This window comes from Orbicella franksi, chromosome 15, assembly GCF_964199315.1.
Source record: "Orbicella franksi chromosome 15, jaOrbFran1.1, whole genome shotgun sequence".
Taxonomy (NCBI): domain Eukaryota; kingdom Metazoa; phylum Cnidaria; class Anthozoa; order Scleractinia; family Merulinidae; genus Orbicella; species Orbicella franksi.
This window is the reverse complement of record NC_138159.1, coordinates 19,675,921-19,700,346: the sequence shown is the minus strand read 5'-3', so window position 1 is coordinate 19,700,346 and position 24,426 is coordinate 19,675,921. Positions and strand designations below refer to the sequence as shown.

At 36.6% G+C, this 24,426-nt stretch overlaps 1 protein-coding gene across 3 annotated transcripts in view; it reads right to left on the bottom strand.

Moving 5' to 3' along the window:
* Positions 1-17,850, bottom strand: part of LOC145469579 (RYamide receptor-like) — an 18,240-nt gene extending 390 nt beyond the window's left edge. The window contains exons 1-2 of one of the 3 annotated variants that reach the window (XM_081453333.1): positions 17,302-17,850; positions 1-942 (exon numbers count right to left, since the gene is read on the bottom strand). The exon at positions 1-942 is cut by the window's left edge and continues 390 nt beyond it. In XM_081453333.1, coding sequence (XP_081309459.1) covers positions 1-798 — 798 coding nt within the window. In that variant the 5' untranslated portion in view covers positions 799-942; positions 17,302-17,850. Of the gene's footprint in view, positions 943-6,240; positions 7,255-13,560; positions 13,943-17,301 lie in introns of those variants that run through there. The other 2 variants (XM_081453330.1, XM_081453331.1) reach the window with 2 other exon arrangements.
* Between the last annotated feature and the right edge of the window lie 6,576 nt (positions 17,851-24,426).

Genomic DNA, 24,426 nt, shown 5'->3' with positions numbered 1-24,426 from the left:
CAGGTCGAAGTAAAACAATATAGTCATTATATTCCACGGAGTCCAGGACACCGTAAAGCTGAATATAATCACCAGTGCTATCTTTGTGAGGCGGAGTTTAGAGTTGGAGGCATGCTTTGTCGAGAGCTTCATTGATCGCGTTTTATCGGCGCTTGCCCACACTTTCCTGCCGATATTGTAATAGACCAAGGCCATGACAACAAGTGGCATTACGTAGAAAACAGCCAGAATAAGCGTTCTGTAGACTTTTGCGTACTTAAATGACCAGGTTTCCACGCAAAACTCGACGTTTTCGCCAAACAAACGATTGGGAACAGATTTTCTGACAATTAACATTGGCAGGGCAGCGATTGCAGCAACAAACCATAAGGCAATTGTAGTTACAGTGGCTATCATGGCTGTCAAACGCTTCTGCCTCGGGAGACAGACGGAAATGTATCGCTCAACAGAGATAGCTGTCAGGATCAGAATAGAGAAGTTCGTTGCCAGGTAAAACAGGAAAGAGACCAGTCGACACATGAAGTCTCCAAACACCCAATAATCAATGACGTACAGATCCACCGTGACAAACGGGATGTACAAGGAGGCTATTAAAATGTCCGCGATGCACAAGTTCAGAAGAAATGTACTTGTAGGCGTCCGCACGTTCTGTACACGTGATATGACTGTTATGACAATTCCATTCGCTGGGATTGCAAGGCAAAATAGCAGCATGTTCGCTGACACTATGGCGATCTTTTCCGAAGGAGTGTAAGTTAAGTGGTCGGTTTTTGTGGAAGATGAATTGTTAAAAGCCATGCTGTTGGACTTCTATCAGCGAGTTTCTTTGCAATCAATATTCCCGTTATAGAGTTGTTCCTGAATTCAACTTGTTTCTGTTTCACACCTTTGTTGTCTTTTTTTTCAGTATAAACTGAACGTGGCGGGTGGTTGTGATGTAACCTAACAGAACAACGAATAAACCCAATAAGTCCTCAATTCCTGTGAATTAATTTGGCTCTAAGTTATGAATCTTTTAATGAAATACTAATACTAGTAGACCATGCAAATATAAACGAAAGCCGTTGAGTAATAATGTCCTGTGTGGTGTACAATCGCTTGTTTAGTTGCAAGCATTTTGCAAATTTAGAATTACCATATCTTTTTCGGTTAAGACTTTTAGCTGCTCTGTGGCAATGGAAACCATGTGAAATAACTCTGCCCACTTACTTCACTTTAAGGGCCTATCGGTGATACGAACGTCATACCCAATATTTATTTAAAAACATTCGCATCTCTCGAATTTCCTTGACCGAACTAATTCCCCGCAAATCAATTCTTAGCTCCGTCGACAGGTGCCTAAAACCTCTGTAAACAAATGATCAAATTTTGAAAAATATATTCAACAATTGACTTAAAGGGTAAATAATGGGGGCACACTTTCAAGGGCTATAACTTAACTGAGCCGACATGAAAGTTTAAATATAGAATTAAAGAGAATTAGAAAAACTCGCCAGAAAAACACAATGAAAAATAAAAGGGATTTATACACAGTCAAACAGAAAGGTGACAGCCTGAAGTAAAGACCATTAATTAACTGGGTTGTTTTTATATGACAAAACCGAGTTGGTTACCATTAACTACTCGGCGATGAAATCCGTGAGGTAAAGAGTATATCCATTTTGAAACTAGCAGTTAATTAAAAAACAAATGCATATTCCGAGATTCACGTCAGTTGAACTTAACAACATATTGAACCGAAGTCGCATTTACAATGAAGGATTAACAGGTATAAACGTGGTGTCAAAAGCTAATGTACTGCTCTAAAAGCCGGACGCAATTTTATCCATTAGTAAAGAGCACGACATATTTCATCTCGGCCCGTGCGTGTTAGAAGTTGCGTCGCTACCTTCAGATATGCTTACGTGCATGGACAGGAAAAGGAGATAGTAAAGAACTCACGTTTCTTGAAATTCCTGTTTGTTTTTCTAAAACTAAATCGTCAGAAGACAGGAAAAACACGGTTTGTATTAAAATTCAGATCACGCTCTAAAATGACTCACTATCGTATATGAAGTCTTAATGGCGTTTTAAGTTTGTCAATAGGGAGCTTAAGCAACGACGACGGCAACGTTGAGGACGATGCCTTGTCAAAAATGAATTTATACTTTACCCGGCAGCGAAATTCGCAGTTGTCTATATCTGTTCAGTACGCCAATGGCTCTAAGAACGTGCTTAGGATAAATATGCAATGACAGCATTCAATTCCAAATGGAAATACGACAAATTGTGTAGCAGTCGTCGTTCACGTTTCTCAGAGTATTCAGATCTTGGTCATTTCACGTTCTTGTTTTGCAGAGGACGTCAAAGAAATGTACAAATATCTATAACAATTGTTTTGCTTATTAAATCTTTTGTTTGGTAACGTTCTCATTGCTGTCTTCGTCGTGGTTTGCTACAGCTCCCTAAACAATCCTGTAAGTTGTAAGGAAACTGTTGAAGGGTTGCCATGGGAGACAGCTTTCAGGATTAAGCGCTCCCCTTACAGCGTATTAGAGCAAGAAAATTATTGCAAAAGAAAATACAATGACTATCAGAAACTGTAACATGCTTTGAAGTTCCTGAAAATTAACAGAACATTTATTTAAGTAATTATAATTTCCGATATAAGTATCTTAATTCGAAGTTAAACTAAGCCAACATTTTTGCTCACAAGTTTTGCCAAATCGAGTCTTCTCGCGTTTTTTCTACGCAAATTTGATACCTTCGATCTTGGGAACTCGGAAACCATTGTAAAGGGGTCTTATTCGGAAATAGGGATAAATGGACGGATATCTCATTCACAAACAGACTTGTACCTAGTCTCTTTGATTTTGGGTCGAGGAGAGATTGAACACTAGTAAGGTTAAATACAAGTTTGCGCACGCTCAAATGTGTCTGGCGTGTAAATGCTTCAATATACTGAGGCATGCAAATGATTAGGCGACATCCATGAAAAAAACTCTATTGCACCCAGGATTTAAAAAAAGCCTCGAGCGATGCCATCTTAAAATAAGTTCTAAAGCTAGGGGAGTTTTGTATATAGCATCTTCTCTGGTCACAAATGAAAAGCGACTTGCTCAAAAGTAATCATTTAATCAAGAAACATGTTAACGCTGCGAGACTGTTCGATCCGGGTCATCGAAATCAGCATATCGATAGTATCTATTTTGAAATTATTATTGGGTACCTTTTGGGGGTTAAGTGTTACTAAGCTATAGGAGAATCTTTGTTTACAATATTTGCCTCATTACCATGAGCGATACAGTTTCTGATGGAGCTACAAAGAGATTAATACTGAATACTGAAAGGGCACAGCACGATTAACTGTCCCAAGGAATTTGAGCGCGATGTATTGAATACTTTTTGTGCGACGAGGGTTTAAAAGCTCAAAATTTTACAAAGAATGTATGAGCTCATTAGCGCTTTTGCCACACAGAAATATTGATGTTTTTGAAAGTCAATTTCTCCTCGAATATTACACCCAAAAAGCCAAACATTTCACCACTTACTAAGTTTCACAAGCTCTTTAAGTTTTTCTAGTAAAAGCTTGTTTAGCATGATGACTTCTATGCGCAAAGTCGTATGTTAATGAGGAAATATGTAAACAATGACGTCAGCAAAGATTCGCCTATAGCTCTCAATTATCGAGGTCCTGATTTTATCAAAGTCATCGAATTATCCAAGTTCTTTATCCTCATCCAGTTATGTAAGTCATCTTCTCCTGGTCCCAGTTGTTGGAAAGGTGGATAACGCTATCTACCGGATAAATCGCTATCGAGTGGATAAGTGTTGATAAAATAAACTACACTAACCGCTGGGTAGTGATTTATCCGGTGGATAGCTTTGTTCACCTTTCGAACAACCGGGGCCTGGGGTATTTTATGGCCTGCCAAAGGTTCATAAGACTGAATAGTTTTTCCGCCTTATCGCTTCCGTAGTGAACACCTGCAATTACAATATTTCCTCTTACCTTAGTTACAAACTTCAGCCAATTTCCACCAACCAGCACATGGTTGAAGATTCATTTAGTTTTGCAGACTGGGCCAAATCGTGTACAAAACATGGCAACGAAATAATGTGCTCTTTGGATGTCACTTCTCTATTTGCAAATGTGCCACTTGATGAAACAATACATGTTTGTCTCGACAAGCTGTACTTTCTTCCTGTTGCCCCAAAATTACTTCGTAGTTTTACAGAATTTATTATCGGGAATTTGCCCCTAAGAAGAACCATTTTGTATTTGATTGCCATTAGTACGACCTGGAGTAGCCACTGTTTCACCTTTAGGCTTGTTTTGGCTAGCATTGTCATGTGCCACTTTGAAGAGAGATAGGTAATGAACGGCAGATTCTTTCCTTCATTTTGGTGTAGATGTGTTGATGCGACGTTAAACATAATTTGACAGAAAAGACACTGCTAATGCGTTTCTACGTTATACAAACATTTGAGACAATAGCATCAAATTCACTATTTAATTTTGACAAAACAGTAACAGTCCCTTTTCAGACTTCTCAAACACTGCCTTAACAACACTTTTTGAGACATCCGTTTACCGGGAAATACGTTAGTTCATAGGCCTCTAGAATAAATGAGATTCATTCACATCTCACAAGTACAAAACCAATCTCATTCGCACGCTCATCTGCCATCGCATCCAAATTTGCTCCTCGCCATCATTATTGCAAGCCGCTCTTAAAGATTTTAGAAAGCTTTCGCTGCAAAGTTTCACTCAAGGTTTCACTCAAGATGTTATGACTTATAACGATGTTTTGAACATAAACAAAAACATGCTAAACAACCCAAACTGTTCCTACAGTTTTCCAAAAAATATATTGTAATCCGGTTACGTTACTTAGGGATTCATGGCAGCTAAATCATTTAACGTCTGAAATCCTGTGTAAACAACTGCTACTCTTAGCTTTCGTCAATCCAGAACACTAGGTTCCAGACCCCTAAACAATGTAAATGGTTCTTCAGACTCTAACCGTCACTTTTGAAAATGTAAGTTGCCTAGGAAACGAAACTTTTTGTGTTATTTTTGTAAGTGACGATGTATCTTAACGAGAGTTTCTTATGATATCGACGTCACGCATAAAGTTGAGTTATGTAAGACCTTGAAGGCATTGCTTAACCGATTTATGGACTCAGATTATAATTATAGATTGGATATGGACTTTTTGTCTGTCCGAACTACTTCCTTAGACAATACGTTTTGTCAGCTTCGTTTGTCTGAAAATTTACAGAATGAGCTCAGTTCTCCAATCGAGAAAACAAGAGTGACCGGATTGGGAACAAAACAAAGATAAGGGCAACGATAAAATATGAAATGTCGATCAAAAGGTGTTCTTGATTGTCTTATTGAGACGTCACTGACTCACTATGACAAGACTCGTATCGGTGCAGCACCTTTTCTAGTATTTATTTTCCCTTTGTCTTTGTTCAGCTGACAAGCTGAAAGTTGTTGAAGTCTCAGTGAAGTCTCTTTAGCTCAAGCCATGTTTACACTAAACCGGATATCTTTTGTGCCAACGCAAAAACCATGTCAAATACACCTTTGGTCATAAATCTTTCATACGCCGAAACCCTACGAGACTTTCTCCAGTTTCTTCATAACAGAGAAGCAAATACTTTGTAGTAGCTGCGTTTTTGTGTTGCTTCGATAATAGAGTGTTCACACGATACCGAATAGGTCTTGACTTTTCAAGAGTTAGTGGAAACGCCTATGTCGGCCCAATCGCGTGAAGTCCATCTTATATCTAAATTCGAAACACTAGTCGCAGCCAAAGCCTGGCTGAATAATATGCAGACTCGAAAACAAGGAATCTTTGTACAATTATTGGCAATAAATTAAAAAAGCCAATTTCCAAACGGCACTATTTTTGCAAAACCCTTATCTTGTTTTTTGGCTCCTTTGAAGCCGCCATACTGATTAATTTAAGCACATGTTTGAAACAGAAGGTAGAATTTGAAAAAGTTGCAAGAAATACCACGACGAAGTCATTTTCAGTGAGATTTTGTTCGTTCAAGTCGATCTCGCTTCTCGAAATTGAACCGTTTTGCTATATAGAAAAAATGCAGATTCACTTTTGCCAATGTCTCTATCCATTCAAGTTAATCCAAGCATTTGTTGTGCACGTAATGGCTGACACGAGATTGTACAGCGAGATTAATTACCGGCTCTAAAAATGAACAATAGCGTCTTTCATCATAACGGCTTACCTCTTGTTCGGGAGAAAACTGTGCTCGCGTTCTCCTAATGATATCAATGTTGGCGTCGAGCGAGATGGAAACACTGAGCCACGTTTTTTGTGCGGTACTTGTGCAGTACGCGTGGCGAGCATAAAATAATTGATTTCAATTATTTTTTTTAACCTGGGGCTAAGTGGTATGAATTTTCCATAGGCTACGTGTTTACTATTGTTCAATTTATCACTGTGAAAGCTGTCAGTTTCTATGAGAGAAGACACTTAAGTCAGATGATTTCCTATCGAGATCTCTTTTCATATTGAAATGATTTCGTACAATGACTTTTTGCAAAGGGTCGAAAATCAATGTGTAATATAACATGTATTTTAGAAGGTCAAGAGCCTCGCTTTCAAAACGAGAATGTTGCGTCCTGTAGCCATATTTAATACCAGTAATAATTAGTCAATAAATGGCGACTATAAGACATTGATCATTTTTCATTTAATTTAGTTCTAACGTTTAGCCCGAGTTTATAATCAAATTTACTGCTCAAAACAACTCAGCGCAGTTAGCCCTCTTGAAAAGTTTTATTGCTGAGCTCTAAGATAACTATGACGTGGGAGAAACAACCAGTTATCTTTATATCTAGATGTTTAAAATTCTAGACTGTAACAAATCAATTAAAAAGTACGTAAATGAAATGACAGTACGTCGTAGAGATGTTAATAAATAAGCTTAATGGTTGAGGGTTTGCCAAACTTAGACAGTTTCTCATTTGAGACTGAATTATGCGATGCTGTTTAAGATTTCGTTTCTGCAAGAAATACAAAAATTATCAAGCAAGCAAGTTTTTTTGCTCTATTTAGTAAGTGACGTTTAATTATTTCATAGAAAACGTTTTTCAAAGAATCGGAAGTGATTTAAGGTGATAACTGCCAAGCAAGAACAAAGCAAATTAATTTACATCATGCTACAATGGTTTAGCTTAAAAGGCAGTGAAAGCGCTTGCACTTGTCACCTAAAACAAATTTATCCCTTTAACATTTTGTTTAAAGCTGTGAACTTTTTCATTAGTTAACCTTAATGTTTACATCCTTCAGACTTATTCAATGACTGAAAAATCATCGATCCCTATTATCAAAGTCCTGTTTTCGTTTTGCTTTACCAAAAACTGAAACAAATCTTGATATTGAGTAATAAAAATGAGAAAACTAAAAAATACAATAGTTGCTATGTTTTTTTAGAATAAATCTCCCAAACAGGTTTAACGTAGATAGGCAACTCCTGAAAGGTTTTCATTATTACTAATCTGCGAACGAACCAATCATATTTGTAGGAAGCTTGGCAGTTCGGTGTTGGTGTAGTCAATAAAACATTATTAAAAACACAGGCATTAAACAAAGAGCCGAGCTTCATAACGTAATCTAAGAAGAGCAGCACAAGTACAGCTTATATCACACTGATTGCAAGTATTACAGAAACTAGGGGGCAACAAATGATGCAATCTTAATTCAGAAATGGTTAAAAAGGAAAAACAACGTTCTTATCCAGTCAAGATCACGAACAGTTTATCCTGTTTAAATAGAAAGGCTGACTCTTTGTTTACAGCACTTTGGCAGCGTAATTGTCGCCCGATCGAATTCCTGTTTGATCAGTTGAGGAAATATCTGAACGTGTGCTTTTTAGCACATTGTATTCAGACTTCGTATTTTTATTAGGAATAACGAATCACGTCGAACATACGAGATGTTATAACTTTCATGTTTTTTTTTCCAAGATAACTGGAATTAATCGTTTACTTATACTACACATGCAAAAAGTAATCAAATGAGAATGATAACAACAGAAAGATTTCCTAGTAAGTTCAACCATGAGAGCAAAAATTTGGTGTCCGAATTGTATCAGCTCTCAAACGTCGAACATACGAGATGTTATAACTTTCATGCTTTTTTCGAAGATAACTGGAATTAATCGTTTACTTATCTTTATATGAAGAGAAACAACCGAAAACTAGGAGACAAGGCATTGCACCGCCTTATCTACACATGCAAAAAGTAATCAAATGAAAATGAACAACAGAAAGATTTCCTACTAAGCTCAACCATGAGAGCAAAAATTTGGTCTCCGAATTGTATCAGCTCTCAAATTGGTGGAAATAGTCGAAAATGTGCAATCGCTCAATTTTGTTTTTGCGCCTAATCTGCTAAAGCATAAATGATATTGAGTGATGTAAAATACATTGAACTTTCAATCTTTTCAATTTTTTCTTACCCAAGCGAGCTCTACAACATTTGTACTGTTCGTCGACTTGCAAGGTGAACTTCGTATGCAAAGAGTTATCTCTTTGCCTTCCGCTAGCTGCTAATGTGACGCTTTAGAAAACTCCTAATGACCAAAAACCTCGTTTGGAAGCTAAAATACTGTCTGACCGTGTACTTGAGAAAAAAAAGGGGCAGGTGAAATTGATAAGCCAAAAACAACCCCAGAATCCTATCCGATGCCAATGTCAAAAATATAAATAAGCCATTCGTGTTGACGTCATAAAGATATTTCATTTCATTGAGCGATTTGGCTCCTCGCAAAACATGACGGCAATTTCTATCTTGGATAATTAACATGTGAGTCAAGTTACGTTCAGCAACGCAGAAAGTTACAGAATTAGTGAATGTGGGGATTTTGCGAACTTGATTGGCAGAAAAAAAAAAACCGAAGCATCAATACTTCCAATTTTATGTGGTGAATAATTAACATGCACTCCAGTTTGTAGACGTGTCTACAGTTTTAAATATTTAAACTTCCCTCACGAGAAAGAGAATAATAATGAAAATTCAGGAAATTTAGGCTGTGCTAAGATGAAAGTTGAACAAGCTAGCTCATGCATGTTTTGAGATTGACAGAATTGGTCTTGCCAACGAAGAATTAATTGTTGAATCAACATTCAGTATCTATGGGCGATTTTTCTGATGATAATCAGAAAAATGCAGACAAGGTCTGTTCAACGTTTTACAAGTTTTAAATCATGTAAAATTTAAGTTTTTGTCACATAGTAGAAATGTGCTTATAATGCTATAAAAAATATATATTTTGGGAAGACTGAAGCTGCTGATAATGACCTTATGGCAATTTTGTTGTTAATAAACGCTCTTAGAACTTATCAATGGAAAAAGATGAAATGTGATTATGGTCAGTTCATTGGTTAACGGGGAACAAGAGATTGATCTCATCTTGAAAGGAGCGTAAATAAACAGGTCGGTGAAGCTACTTGGCGAAGATCTTCTAAAAGTGATAGGAGTTTAAGGTCGTTGTATAATGCGTACCCCATGACTAGACTAAGATATTAGCCTTAATGGCTTTTGGATATTACACTGGGCAAAAAATATATTAGATATAGGGGTAATTGGCTTAACTGTTCTAGGATATCGGCGGTCCAGATATTAAAAATTACCTATATCGCTAACTTCTTCGCTGCCGTGTATAAGATTTTCACCTCGAGCTCAAATGAACTCTTAACACTGAAAATTGTTTAGCTCTGATGCTGATGCATTGCCAATCTTTGTTGCAAGTAAACCTGATGAACAGATGGAATTTGGCAAATTAACACAAATTTGGCCACAGCTTACATGTAAATGGCCCGATCTATATTTTCACATACAGTTCAAAATTAACTGGCACTCAGGTTAAGAACACCTGATCCTTGCCAAGTTTCTGCCTTTTAATATTAAAATTGAAACGAAACAAATTGCAGCCCGAAATTTAATTTGACATTTCAATTTCAAAATGACAGTATTAGTAAACTGTTTCGTATACTCGATCTGTAAATTAAAATTTTAATTTGGAGTAGAGATTACTCACTGATAATTTCTCCCACAAAAACGCAAAGCCAAAACTTGATGTCAAGAGATTTTTATTATTTTTGGCCATAAAAATCTCTGATCTGCCGAGCTGGCATGTATTTTTTTAATCTATGTGTTATGTGGCACAGACAGCTTTCAGGAAGAGACCTGAACTCGTTGAAATACATGTGAATATATTGCCAGAACATTGTAATAAAAGGCTCGTATAGTATATAGGCAATATTTAACACGAAGACTGTCTTACATGTAGATTAAGACTTTGGCAAAATTTCAGAGATGGAAGTCAAACTTCCGTGAGATCGATATTGTAATGTTTTTATCCTTGAAATTTTGAACCATCGTTACTTCAATGTCAATTCATTAAATGTTTGGTTTACGACTGCCAAAGGTTTTGGAGTGTCTTGAAATTATATGGAAATATACAGCACAGCGATCTGCCTTTAAAGGGGCTCTGGAACATTGTTTTAGCCACTAAGAGAAAGAAAAAGAAAACGTACCATTCTTCTTGCCAATATTGGAAGACGTTGACATCAAAGACGTCAGTAGGTTCTGCCCGGCTACAAACTAAACAGATGGCCGACTGTTGAAAGTATCATGCTCTTTTATATGCGGCTAGATCCTTCAACATAAAATTTTGCAACTGTCTATCTAAAATAGGAAATTGGTTTTAAGTGTGTTTACATTGATTTCCGTACCCTCAAACTGTCCATTTCCAATCTGAAAATAGAATCGGTAATAGAATAGAAGCTTTTATACGTAATTGGAGTCACTTTGATGTCATCGTTTGACGATTTGCGCCAATCTGGGGAGAGGTTTTAAGAAATGTGATTGTCATAACCTAGACAGCTACATCGATTGGATGTGGTCTGAGCTGAGAAATTTTGTAGATTTTTCATGAACGGCAGATAAACTCTCAGATACCAGTAGGTAGGAACAGGATAAACGTCGCAGCTATCAACTATAATTGAAAAATACAAAGCAAAACTTGCAACTTTCATCTTGAAATGAACTCAAATGAACCATTCAAGGCTCGCCACGATAGCAAAATATTTGATTCTTATCTCCTGTTGGAAAAAATTGGAAATATAATTATAATTTCAGAGTATATACGTGAACAGTACCGGATATTTCTTAAAGTATTGTTAGCTTTAAAAAAAAGAAGAGAATAACACGAAATTATATCCTACTGAAAAAGCGTAATTTTTTAAATTTTTACATCTAGTCCTGGATTTAAGAGTACTTTTGGCAGTCAGACATGCTGTGGAAGTTGATTCAACAACTCAGATGACAAATATATTTATTCGATCTGAATTCCAATTTTGGAAACGAAAAACATTATTTGGTGATTAAATAATTTACACTGCCCAAACTTGTAATGCTTAAAATGGAATGACGTGAGTTTGATCTGAACACTGACTATGCCGCAAAAAGCAGAAATGTAGAAAATAATTTCAGCAGTTTAATTGCTTCGTATGGAGTGTACAGAAAAGTTATAAACTACCCGGCTTGTTATTTGAAAAAGTGTCCTCGAGCAATGAGGAAATTTATATGAAACAAAAATGCTTGCAACAACCTGAGGAGGTTCCATATTTCATGGCAGCTATATCTCACCGTTTAATAAGAATGTTATCACTACTGCAATCAGTACGGCACTAATTGAAGTAAAACGTATTAATTAAAAATTTTAGAACACCCTTTTGCATTTCATGTATTTTTGTCATTATTATTTTTTTATGATAGGCCTCGTCTCTCTTCGGGAAGTTTTCTCTTATTTTTAAAATAACGATTCAGTACATATGTGTGCCTAACAGTTAAAGTATCCTGTGGAGGTCTCCGACGGCGTTTTTATAAATGTTTTTGCAATTGCTTGCGGTTATTTTTTAAAGAATGTTTTAATGTATGAGACTGGCTATCCTTGGGAAAGATTATTCGATAAAACGGGTGGTAAATTGTTGATTATAAAATCTACCATGGCGGTAAAATCCCGTCTACGAACATGCCATCTAACATTTTTAAAAACTATTTTCCTTCTTTCAAATGACTTTGTACACTCAACACTTGTATAATTTAGGTTTTCAAACTTCACTCAATTCTTAAAGAGATCTTGGTTTTCCGCGAACTTAATTAGCCACTTGGCTTGAAATGAAAGATTAGCAAAGCTAGTGACGCATTTGTGTTGAGATGTTTGATTCCGATTAATTTTTCTTCTCTAGAGCACACACCTTCGCACGAAACGTGAAAAATTCTAAATTGAAATAGTTTTGATAAATATCAATGCCCTATTTTTCTTTTCATCGTGGAATCCCATATCAGCCCTAGAGATGTTGTCTGTTCTTTTGAAAACGTTTTGGGGCACTTATACACAAGATGCATATTTTTAGCAAAACATTTAAACGCATTTACGTTGTAAACCCAAACAGTAAATATTTGAAATTGCACTGATTATTACCTTGCTTTTCGGTCACCTTTGGTATTCCGACTGGCGCGTTCAATAAAAACTGTTGGTTCGGCGTGAGACTTTGGTGAGCGGAATCAAAGTCAGCTTGAGTCCGTAATCTGTGTGAGGAATTAACTCGGCATGAAGTCGTTTAACGGAGTTCTCGTCGAACGTAAACAGTTTTTTCAGCGCCTGAATAAAAACCTATCTTCAATATTTTCAGTGTACTGAAAATTATGCGTATCACGTTGACCTTCTTATATGACAAAACTGAAACGTTATTTGTCCTCTTTGGGCAAGACGTGTACTTAGAATATTCCTGAAGTTGGTAGAATGCTTAGTCCTATTTCAACTCCTCATTATTTTATTTTACGACACATACGTCAATATAAAACTCGGAAATAGATTAAGCCTACTGCTGCACCTGCGACATGAAATTAAAAACTAATTCTTTGTTCATTTTCAAAACTGACATGGGTCATGCTTTGTATATGTAAATGCACTGTAGGCCATCACATAAAAGTTTCTAAAAACGATATTTATCTAAAGAATTGTTAGAAGATAACTTAATAACCTTTCATTCTAAAATTTTAAATATTAACTCTTTTAAGGGTACCATGCATTTAATGATTTATTTGAATGTCAATTCAGAGAGCTTAGTGGCGCATCTAGCCGCGATAGTATATTGTGTTCTGTCATCATTAGTCTGCTTAACAAAGCATTGATATTTTTGAAAGATATATTGTCATCGATCACAACTGTACTTTCGACAGGTGCACAACAACCTTGACACAGGGTAAATATTACTAAATTGAAAAGGAGACATTTCTGGGGGGTCCATTTGCAAATAATCATAGGTTTTCTTGCGGCGATTCTCACACCAGTATCTCCCTGCCGTCACTTTGGTACTAGTGGATGAAAGCGTTTGTTGGTCAAGACATTTATTTGTTAAGACATTTATTTGTTAAGTAAAATTCAATAATTAAACGACCAATATCAACTTCTCAGCGAGGAAAATTTCATCTCATTACATATGCTACATGCCTCACGACTTCGACTTACCGTATTTGAAAATTATCCACGCACAGTTGTGTTGCCTCAGCCGACGTCAAAGACTAAAGATGTTGTTTGGTGACTCACTATTTTCTTGCGGTTTTCTTTCGATTTGTAGATTCGCCAAATGAGACCTAGCTCTCAATGTTATTTAATATGCCATCCATAAGACAAAGTCTATATTGTCACGCCTGAGACTTCCCGAACAAAACAAAAGTACTTATTCGTATATACTTGAAACATCCGCTCCTTCTGCTGGTTTCAAAAGTGATCATGCAAAACTGACATATATATTGCAGAATTCGTATAAAGATATCTCTCAGAAAGTAAATTCAGAAAGTAGTTTTGTTTTAAATTTACCTCTTCGATAGCATCAGTTTCGCCCGGGGAACAAAGTAAAATAATTCAAGGTGGTCACAAAGATCTCTGAAATATCACCCATAACAATCATTTTTTTTTTTTTCGACTGTCAGGGCTCAAATTTTAAACCCCGCAACTTGCAAATGTCAATGAAGCGACAAGCACGCATTTTCTTTTAAAAGAATGGCAATTGACTAGTCGAAAGGAAAGTCTTAATGGGCTTGGCGTCGAAGGCCTGGAGTGGATGGAAACCGTCAACTGACAAAATGCTATATTTGGAACTTCCATTAGGTAAACAGTTTTCAATGTTGTCAAGCTCAGTCAAAATTAAATTAAAAGTTTTGGCATTGTTCAGAAAAAGAAACAAAAAGCCGGTATCACATGAAGTTTCTGCATGAAAGTACCGCTCAGTAGCTTTCATTTGAATGGTCACACACTAGGGTTTCATCCACAGACTTACAAGTTAGAACCACCTTGTACAGCATAATAAACAGTACCACATGAAAGTACTGCTCAATGGTCACACACTAGGGTTTCACCCACAGACTTAAAAGTTAGAACCACCAGCATAATAGCACCACATGAAGGTACTGCTCAGTACTTGTAGCTTTCATTTGAATGGTCACACACTCAGGTTTGATGGTCTTTGATCAAAACACTTTTTAAAATTTCGAGCAATGCTGTACAAACCCATAAACATTACCACATAAAATACTGTTAAGTGGCTTTAGTTTTGTCGCACTGGCTAGAACTGCGCCTTAATCATATCATTCTCTTCCGAAACATCAAGGAAAAGTGTGGAGATTTCGTCGGCAGTTTGTTTCGCAATTCACCGTGTATTCTATAGATAGTTATTAACATATCCAATTCGATTCCAGCCTTGGTTATAGTTGTTTTTTGCTACAAAGAACGATATTACTTTATTACATTACCCCTACTATAGAGTTGCTATGCTTTTCACTTCCAGTATGCTAAAAGTTGATCCTTTGTTTAAAAAAAATGCACCGCAGTTTTCTTCAAACCCCAAAATCGCTGCATACTCTAGTAAGTCGTACCAAGTTTTAAACGCAGAATGTCTTCCAATAAGCCCTTTTGCGGTAACATCAAGGAAATTTTCCGCACTCTCGGCGGTTATAAGAAAACGCATCCCTTCGATTCGAAAAATACTCATCAGCGGTCTTTCTTGGAAAGAAGCACATTTTATCATGGTCACTTGTCCAGTAAGAAGCAATTTTCAATGGTAGATAGCGCGATTCTTTTCTACGTTTCATCTGGCCGCTAATGTTCCGTGTCGAGGAGTACATTTCTGACACGGAAAGCAATACTTCTCCACGCCGACGCCTTTTAATGTCATTAAAAACCCAACTCCTTTCTGAAGCCGCAAGTGTATTGTCGGCCGCCGGTTGATCCTTGCCGTTGGATAAGTTTGAAAAGAACCGCTACAGTTAAAAGCCAAAACAGAGAAAGCAACGGCTTTGGCAGAATTTTTAAAGGTTAAAGGGAGAGAGCATTTTGGACGTCCGTTTGTAAATCAAAGCAAAGTCTTGGTCAAAAGTATGTCAAGACATCAAACCAGGCAGTTAAATATATTTCAAGCGCTAAAATTGAGTCTGATGTGTCTGAACATCTATAGCGGTGAAGATGGAAAGAAACCGTGTATTTTAAAACAAATCTCAGCGTCTATCTCTTATTGTGACTTCAACAAATTGAATGAAAAAAGAGATAAAATGCTTATATTTATAATTGGCTTTTGACGATATAACGAAGGAGACATCAAGTAAGTCTTTTATATTTACTTTTCAAACTTATCAACCACCGGAGGTCTCCCGTAGGCCGTATCTGCCTTATTTATAAATCGTATCAGCCAACAACACTGGTATTGACTTGAAGTAGCAATAACAACCTACCTCAATGCAATTTGAAACGAATATATATTTTTAGACATTTCGGATTGTTACTTTGTCAGTTAAGTTGAAGCTTTGTCTGCCTTTAGAGGCCGCTATCAGGATATTTTTAAAAGTTTCCGTGAGTGTAGCAACTGTATTTTGCCACAAGGAATGTCAATACTTTTAACTCCTAAGTTCCTTAAGAGGCTATCTTCGTATCGTCGGCAATATACACGGAAAATGACCGCCGAATTTAATCCGCGATTTATCCGAATGGCGTTCTAACTTTTAGGTTTCTGAATGAAACATAATTGTGACCGCTCAGTTTTAAAGCTACAAGACTAGATGTATTTTCATGCGGTACTCAGTGTTTATTACATGTTGTGCGTTCAAGGTGGCTCTAGCGGCCTAGTCTGTGAATTTAACTCTAATGTGTGACCATTCAAATGAAACCTTTTGATCAGTACTTTCATATGGCTGTTTATTATGCAGTACAAGGTGGTTATAACCTTTAAGTCTGAGGATGAAAACCTAGTGCGTGACCATTCAAATGAAGAGCTATTTTTGAGCAATACTTTCATATGGTACTGTTTATTATGCTGCACAAGGTGGTTCTAACTTTCAAATCTGTGGATGAAACCCTAGTGTGTGACCATTCAAATGAAAGCTATTGAGCATTACTTTCATGTGGTACTGTTTGTTATGCTGTACAAGGTGGTTCTAACTTTTAGGTCTGTGGATGAAACCCTGGTATGTCACCATTCAAATGAAAGCTATTGAGCATTACTTTCATGTGGTACTGTTTATTATGCTGTACAAGGTGGTTCTTTCTTTTAACTCTGTGAAATAAACTCAAGTGTGTGACCTTTCAAATAAGAGCTATTTAGCAGTGCTTTCACCTATAAGTACTGTTTTGAAGTCTGTGATGAAGCCTTTCTATTTTAATTTTGATATACTACAACACGTTTGGAGGGGGGGGAGGGAGTTCTCTCTTGAGTTTCAGAGCGGAGCTTTGACGTCGTTGACAGTGAAACTGGCTATTGTCAAACGCGATGTAAACTCTGTGGATTTAGTAGCAAAACGACTCTTTCTTTCACGAAGTTCGCACGTATCTTTGACAACCAAATTATTCGTCGAGGCATCTAGACTGAAAGGTTTTTAATAACTGGTATATCATATCTGCAGTGTCTAGATGAATTTAAGAAAATTGTTAATATCTTCAGCGTCAAATTATGTGAACATATTGAAACAAAGATCTTCAAAATTTGCAGGGTCGTTATTCTTTTAAAATGTGAAAATATTTTACCCCACAAAAGAAATAACTTTTGACAAAAAAAACAAAAAAAAAAACAGCAGCAACAATAACAACTTTGGCCGCAACTGAACTGGATTAAGAGACTACCAAAGTTTTGAGTAAAAAGACACGGTTTCGTTAAACCCAATTAACGCGCTGGTGAAGTTTGACTTGAATGCTTTCCTTTGAATCGTTTACAATTCCACTCACCTTAGAACATCAAGAAAGTTCGTTCACAAGTTGTTTCTTGATAAATCGCTGAAGGTAGATATATCTTGACCGTACCGTCTTGGCGCGAACTCGCTCGGCCTGTTCACGGACGCGAGATGAAAATGTTTACCGTAGTTTTAAAATGTTAGTTTTTATATAAACATACTCATATGCTAATCAATTGCCCCTCTTAAAATGCAAACATATCAAAAAGGCGGTCGAAAAACCTTTCTGTCAAAAGAAACAATTGTCAAGATTTATCTTCAGTTGTAGATATATGTCATGTCAGCCCAGTAATACCTAATTGCAATTGTCGATCTTATTTAAACAGAACTTCTAAACCTTTCTGCACGTAAAGGTGCAGTGCCAGAATTCACGCTCTCTTGTTTTATAACATGGTTTCCGTGATAAATTTTTGCATCATTTAGCGACGTGACTATCGCGTTTGGTAATGGGACTGAATACATTTTCGTGGTATTTCATATCTCAAATCAAATTTCCCGTGTAGAACGTAAAATAATCCTTCATAAAAGGAAATAACAGAGTGACTTAAAAAAATACGTCGTAGAGGCTTTACAAAATTAAGTTGTATTGTCTTCAAGGCTCTTAAATCTTTCCAGGAGGCAACGAATTTTTTTTTTGCGAAACGAGGTTGTATTAAAAATATTTGGCACGCTTTCATAATTTCATTCGCCTTATTTAGAGTTTTGAGGGGGCCGAGGTTTTTTCTTGTTTATGCTGTCGAGTCTTTGGGGCAAATTAAATTAGATGGGTTATTTTTTCCGTTTGAACGTGATTCCCAATCGGTTGCTGTATATATTTTCCTCTTTTAGCAGCATTTCATAAAGAAATAATTTCCATTTACAAGACTAAAAAAGTTCTCTACTTTTAAACCGTCACTCTTCAACGACCGCGCGCAGTAAACGTTTAAAAAAAAGACAGTTCTAGGATATTGTAATTTCTTTGACGTGTGCAACTACGTGGAGTATTATTTCATCACCACACAACTATCTGAATTTCATTTTTAAGATTGGAAAGTCAAGTGTCCGCTATGGGCAGAGTCGATTTACTTTCTTAGTGGATGTAGCTTGTAGAAACATCAGCCTTGCTCTGATGTTCCTTATCGCTCAAGCCATCATGGAACCGAAAGAAGTTGTGAAAATATACTCCATCGTGCAGAATGGATCTTAAATAATAACCTCAAAACATTGAAGAATCACCCAGTTTTGATTTAACAGGTACAAATGCCGGATTTGAATATAACAAAGTAGACTACGCGTCTTCCGATGACTGAGACAAACACGTATCACATGATTTTCCTCAATGGATCTTTCATTCTGTAATATTGCTTCATTTAATAATGATACGTTTGAAAAATAATAATACGAAAGCAGAGATGAACGATATTTAAGGCATGATTGTAAAAATGGGGTACTTTTTTGCCCCCAAAAAACAGGTAACAATATTTCGTGACCAAGGGAACTTACGAAGCCCCCACTGGCAGTTTGTCTTCTTGGAACGTAATTAACAATCATCCACGAATCAGTTAATCACATTTTGCTATGCCGTGAAAAAATCCGGTGTAAGCGAACTATGTCTCGATGGCGCTATGTTTTGTTCAGAACTCCAGGTAGATAGATAAATAAACCTGCTTCAAACATCATAAAATAAAGATAAATAATACGCTGACACTCTTGAAGGTCATATCCACATCGCCTCGAGGTTTTTTCTGACTGTTAAAGCCCTGCAGGTGTTTTCCTTCTTATTTTCAGTTTAATATTTAAATAACACATAAGCAGTATATGTTTTTCTCTTTTGCTTTTGCTCTCACCCTCTTCAAAAGATTTTAATTTCAGGATTCGTCAAGAAATCCTCTTGAAAGTCTAGATAAGGAATTTAATGCCTTTTAAAAAGCCGCCATGTCATTTGTTCTGACACAAGGACCTCTACCCACGCAAATGTAATGTAAGGGGAAAAAAAGAAAAAAAAAAACTTTGTGTGGTAAAGACATGCATGAATACGGCGCGAAAACGTTTTCTGAATCTCCTGGCATTTGATTTTCACCTATGAGTTGATATTTAAGAAAACGCTATGAAATTCTAGTTTGATTTAAAGTACTTTAATTCTATACAAACGACTTTGATTAAAGAAGTGAATCAAAATCGAGATTGATAAAAAGGAATGCTTTATAGACAAAACAGATCAGTCTTCGCAGTTATGTCAACTTAGGAAAAAATTAAGCCTGGTAGAAATTCAGGCTTGTTCGGGAAGATTTCATGTATCACTGATTTACTCGCAAAAGCTAATGTAGTGTGTATCTTAGTTGGGGAAATAGGAAACCGTTTGATGAATTTGTTTTCCCCATCGCACCAGGGAGCTTTAGCCGATATAATTCAAACATTTTATTCCATCCCAGAGCGATATGCAAGATATGAAAATGAACAAAAGACTCAAGCATTTGCTATAAACTATGAAGGAACCAGCAACTAACCTAAGGGAAGATTTAAATTACGAGAAAGACTGGTACGAGGCGTATGTCAATTCACTGACATTGAAAGGGTTCTGGAATGACTATTCGGCTTGTGCTCACCTCAATGATCTCCTCCAGAGTACAAGGCCATAAAATGAGAATTTAGAAACTCTAACTTTTTTTCAGTTGAATTACTTGAGGGCGCGCGTCTTGGAGTGTTTGAGATGCTTGTGATGTTTCTACAAAGCCCAATCTGTTTAATTTTTTTTAACTTTTATTACATTGTACTAATCTGTGTACGTGATCAATCATCAATAGGTATGAATTTAATTTAGTTGTATCTACATGTGGCTTAGACCCGCCAAGTTCACAAATGTATTAAAATCCTACATTTAAAGGAAGCATCAGGCGTTATTAAAATACTACCTGATGAAATTTAGATAAATTCAGCTGGAACTGTCCGCCTACTACCAACTACAACACGTACAAATGACGACATACACCCATATCTCGAACAGAGCAAAATCTCGCTGAAAGCTATCGAGAATTTCATGCAAACTTCACGATAAAAAGTGCCTGAAATGCCGAGCTGATGATGTTCCGCTTACGTAGTTTGTTTACTTTGATTTTTCTTTGTGACTGCCTCTTTAGAGATAAAGAGTATTATCTAGTAACTCTGTGTTACGTGTATTGCTCCGGCCAGACGCTCTCTGTAGATAAAAACTGGCACTGAGGGATTTCAGTCATATCCGCGATTACTTACAGCTGATGTTTTTTTCAATTAAGACTGAGTACGTCGTCTTGTGTGACGCCGGTCATCTAGTCTGAAGCTTTGTCAGAGTTAACTTCAGCGAAATGGTGACAAGGAGAGATCAATCCTCGTCATCACAAACACAATTCCGATATATTTCTGTAATAATGGCATCGGGCATTTAATCCAAACAATTGCAAAAATAAACGGTTTCTAGATTAAAGGAATTATAACTTGACATCTAAATAAATGATCTATAACATTTTCTTTCTATGTTGGGGAGAAACGATTGCGTAAAAATATTAAGGGATCTTTGTCAACAAAGAAACTTTATGATTACGTATTCAAGATACTCCATAGTAAGCAAGTTAGGGGAGCTACGTTTGGACATCTTGAAAAGTTTAGCCTAAATTTCCAAGTTCGTCGTTTGTAATCCGTGTTAATCCTCTCCATCCTCAACCATCCTTGTTCCTTTATGGTTTTTTATTATATCTTTGGTGTTTTGCTATCTTAGTAAACTACTATTTTCAGGTTTCTTTTCATTGAAAGATAATTTTATACGTGGCCAAAATAACTCAAAACACAGTCACTGAGGTCCTTAAATACTAGGCTCCACTTGGGCTCTAATCGGCACTCAGAAAACGTGCTTTTGAGCGAGTGAGTGGGAAAATTTGAACACGTACCATTCACTTTATCCAATGACTATTAATTACGCCCTGTCTAAAGAAGGTAAATTAGAAGTACAGCAATTTGACGCCTCTCACATTTTAGAAAGTTCTTTTTAAGTGCCACAGACTATGAATGAATTCTCAATGTAGTTGAAAGATGTTGTGATAAAGTTCAAATTGTCGGAATGAATCAAGGTAACAGTTGATAGTTCTGTGTTGTCTTTTTAGGGGAGGGGTTGGGTGTTGACCCTGTAAGTAGTCGTAATTTTTTGTGACATATCTTTGTTTTCTGTGAATGGATTCCTTTCTCTCATCAAGTGCTGGTCTAGATTCTCAAACGGAATTAAGCGGTGACAAAGGAAATTGCAAATTAAGTTTCCAACAGATGGCAAACGGTTAATTGTTTTCTTTCCTTCAAACACTTAAATCAATCCAGCGCAAATAAGATATATTCACAAGAAATATTAATGTTCTTGCTTTAGTGTACAATTAATTTTTGCCGTTAATTACGAACGTTAGCCATTTGCCGTCAACGTCATTTTTAACGATGACTGTCTCATAGAAAGCACACAGCTTAATTATAACTTTAAAACGACGTGCTGATCGCTCGTGTTATTAAAAATATGCAGGCTTCTTCGAACAAAAAGGATTTCCAAAGAAACAATATGTGAAGAAAACATTGGCAACCTTGAAGTAAGTGAAAAATTATCCAGTTTTTGTCGTACTTTTAACTTTCTACTCTGTGTTTGTAAATTTAACGAAACACTATTTCGAGTGGATTATATTACTTCACCGAACCCAAATCTAGCTAAATCTTGGATCCAGTTTGCCAATCAGAACCAGTTCTACTGTCCTGATATTCTGCAAAGCCAAGTCATTGACGTGATATGGTCAGATTTATGGCCGAATTGGGTACTGTAAATACCTAGTCGAGCCTTTTTTCGTACGACTTGTCAGGTTCATTTGATCTCACCAAGCGTATTTTGGCCCGAAAATTCGAACAAAGTCGACTTGTATGTGCCACCGAAGACTACAAAAAGGTACGATAAGGTATATTAACATTTAACGACGTTGCGATATGCACCAGAAGTACAAACCTGAGCTTATGTTATGAGGCTGGGTTGGTTTATCCGAGCAAAGTCGTGCCACTGTTGTTTGAGGACTTACTGCCAAGGGGGCATGTTTAAAATGTCTTTTGAATACCCCCAAAATAATGAATTTCTAGACTTCCAACTGACAACAATTAATTTTCCAGACTACGAGACTGAGTGCTAGCGTCAGGAAAATTAAACAATATCAACCAAAGATGTTCGGTCTATAATGAAGATAAGTGATACGGAAGGAAAAATTACTATAAATTACTGAAAATTGCTATAAATGGGTTTCTGCCGAATGACACAGCCTAGCAAATCAAATGTGTAGCAACGTGAGAAGACTGAGATAAATCCAAAACAAATTAATATTTTGGCCTGATGAAGTAAATTAAGGAATGCACCATTTTCCTTGAGCGGTAATTAGTGAAATTTATATTCGCTGACTGGGGAGCCAAAGGTTGAATGTTTGTGATTTGGAAATAATGTTTGAAAATCATCATAAATATTGGAACCATTTAAATTTAAGAGTGATCGTCGTATTGTTTTTGTGAAGGATTTGATGTGTTTTGGTCTTACCTTTAAATTACGATCAACTGTGATCAACGCTCGTCAACTTTTTACGCATTACTCAAAAATAACACATATTTCTTTTAATATTCTAACACCAGGCATTTTGCATCTCAAAGACATGCAAAAAGAAAAATTTTCAACTTGTAGCTAGTTGATGTTCAAAACTGAAGAAATTAGTGCTACAGCTTTTAGGATATGTATTAAAATTTCGATTTTGTTTTTCATTTTTTGTTTTTATTTTTATACACAACACTTTCCACGGATCTGTTCATGTGTCCTCAACATGAAGGATGAAAACTAGAAAAAAAAAATCTGACGTTCAAAACAATAGCAAGTAAAGTAATCACTTTTACGAAGATACGACAAGCCCGACAGATTGTAAACTTTGCGATCTTAGGCAACGTCCACAGAAACGTCGGAGAAATTTGAAAAGGGTGCTATATTTCTAGGTTAGGCCTGCCGTCTACACTGATCCGTCTCGGAAACGGAGCTTTTTGAAAACGCTCTTCGAACTGGACGAATTTGAAAACACCGGCTCTTCGCTTTCTGGTGGACAGAAAACATTTCGAAAACGGAGTTTTTCGAAAACGATGGCACATTTGATGCGTTTTCAGAGTTAGACTTCCGTTTCCTCTGGCGTAGTGTGACCGGGGCATAATTATGGTAAAATTGCTTTTATTTTCAATGCCAAACTGTGGTGTCTGTCATTGTTAACCACATATATAGGGGAAGACCTAAAGCAAACAAAAGGTCGCGTGTTTTAAAACCGTCACCTAAATAGTACACAACGACAGATACTACTAAATTATCGATCCTTCTGGTGATCATCAAAACTCTCCTTACAATACCATAACGTCTCCAGACAGAAAGGTGTGGAGAAGTTAACAGAAAATCTATACCCATCAGTGACAGGATCATTTTCAATTGCTATATATAGCTGGTCCGGGTTGTTCGAAAGGTGGATAACGCTTTTCACCGGATAAATCACTATCCGGTGGATAGCGTTGTTTGTTTTGTTAACGCTTATCCACTGAATAGCGATTTATCCGGTGGATAGCGTTATCCAGCCTTCGAACAACCGGGGCCTGGAGTTTAGTTGAATCTGACGCGCGCACTCATTGGTTGAATTATGTTCACGTGGCAATGGTCAAATCTAATTACAATATCTTCTACAATTATAAATTTTCTTAGGAAATTACACTTCTGTGCTTTGCCTAGCTATCTTTTCATCCTTTTCTTGGTGAATGGAAATGTGATTAGGCATTGTCCCTCCTATTGATAAATTACATGAAACTTGGGAGATTGATTTAATGGGTCCGGCTTTGACTCAGTTTCCTATGGATTCAGGCCTAACGTTTTAAATGTACAGATTTCAGACAACGTTTGCTTATAATAAGGGTAATTACGTCGGGAAAAAAAACTATGCGCACTATTAAAGATGATTTCCAGTCCGTATTGCGCACTCTCGAGAGTTTGTTTGCGTTTTTTGTTTTCTTCCATGTAAGACATCAGAAAATGTAAACATTTTGCAGTTACTTACATGAAGTAAATTCAAAGTTTCAAAACAACCAC